The 1,313-nt window shown below is 41.7% G+C and overlaps 1 protein-coding gene across 1 annotated transcript in view; it reads right to left on the bottom strand.

The window, feature by feature from the left end:
• ANKFY1 (ankyrin repeat and FYVE domain containing 1) overlaps positions 1-1,313 on the bottom strand; it is a 117,922-nt gene that overhangs the window by 45,389 nt on the left and 71,220 nt on the right. Inside the window, exon 7 of the mRNA XM_012810939.2 lies at positions 1,083-1,248. Coding sequence (XP_012666393.2) covers positions 1,083-1,248 — 166 coding nt within the window. The remainder of the gene's footprint in view (positions 1-1,082; positions 1,249-1,313) is intronic.

Here is a 1,313-nt window from a genome sequence, read left to right as displayed (position 1 = left end):
ACCCTTGGTAGACTGCCATGGCATCACAGCTCACAGCAACCTCAAACTCTTGGGCTTAAGCAATTCTCTTGCCTCAGCCTCCCGAGTAGCTGGGAGTACAGGCGCCTGCTACAACACCTGGCTATTTTTTGGTTGCAGTTATCGTTGTTGTTTAGCAGGCCCGGTCCAGGCTCGAACCTGGCAGCTTCATTGTATGTGGCCAGCACCCTCTTCACTGAGCTATGAGCACCAAGCCTCTGTTTTGTTTTTTTTTTTTTGAGACAGAGTCTCCTTATGTCACCCTCAATAGAATGCTGTGGCATCATAGCTCACAGCAACCCCAAACTCTTGGGCTTAAGTGATTCTGTTGCCTCAGCCTCCCAAGTAGCCGGTACTACAGGCACCCACTACAACGCCTGGCTATTTTTCTATTGCAGTGGTCATTGTTGCTTAGCTGGCTTAACTGGCCTGGGCTGGGTTTGAACCCTCCAGCCTTGGTGTATGTGGCTGGTGCCATAACCACTGTGCTATGGGCGCCAAGCCAAGATTAAAATGTTTTGATCTCAATTCTACCATTTCCATATTTTTCCTTCTACCAACAATGTACTCAAAATATAGCTACAAGTCAAATAATTTTCCTAGAACAGAATGAAACTACCACTGTGCCATGATAAAAGTCTAGTCTGCAAATCTGAATCCACAAATACTTGAAACATTTGTGGTTTTGATACCTTCCTTGTGTTTATGCTAAGGTACAAAAGTAAAATCTTTCTAGCTCAATTACTACAGCATGATCTGTTGAACAGGCAAACATATTAAATACTTAAAAGTGAAAGGTACTTTTTCACAAAGGACCATCCTTTTAGCATTTCTTCCTGGGGCCCTGTTGGCACTGTGAATAGTCAAACTAATAAAGCTCAGGTGATAGCTCTTGAGTTCTTCCTCTGACCCCATGATCACAAATTCTAAACAAATTCTAAATTCATGTGGCCTATGAATATAGACCATGCCTTTGGGAATTTTTAGATCAGACTCAGAGAATTTTCAAAAATTACTATATAAAATTGCCTGCAGAGAAAAATATAAAATACACTTTTTCCTACCTCTTTCGATTCCTTTATGTAACAAGCTCCAGCCATTCTTGTCTACCATGTCCACATCAGCTTTGTGACTAACCAGCGTGGTGGCAATACTCTCTAGCCGTCGTGAAAGGGCTAGATCTAATGCAAGATCTCCATTATGATCCACTTCATTCAGCTTCCCAGGGAGCTACACAGATAAGTTTGTAAATTAGCACCTAGTCAGTAAAGAATACAACCTATTTTTTTTTTTTT

This window comes from Otolemur garnettii, unplaced genomic scaffold (assembly GCF_000181295.1).
Source record: "Otolemur garnettii isolate 467f Iridium unplaced genomic scaffold, OtoGar3 scaffold00145, whole genome shotgun sequence".
Taxonomy (NCBI): domain Eukaryota; kingdom Metazoa; phylum Chordata; class Mammalia; order Primates; family Galagidae; genus Otolemur; species Otolemur garnettii.
Note: the sequence above shows the minus strand (reverse complement) of the source record. Positions and strands in the feature narration are given on the sequence as shown.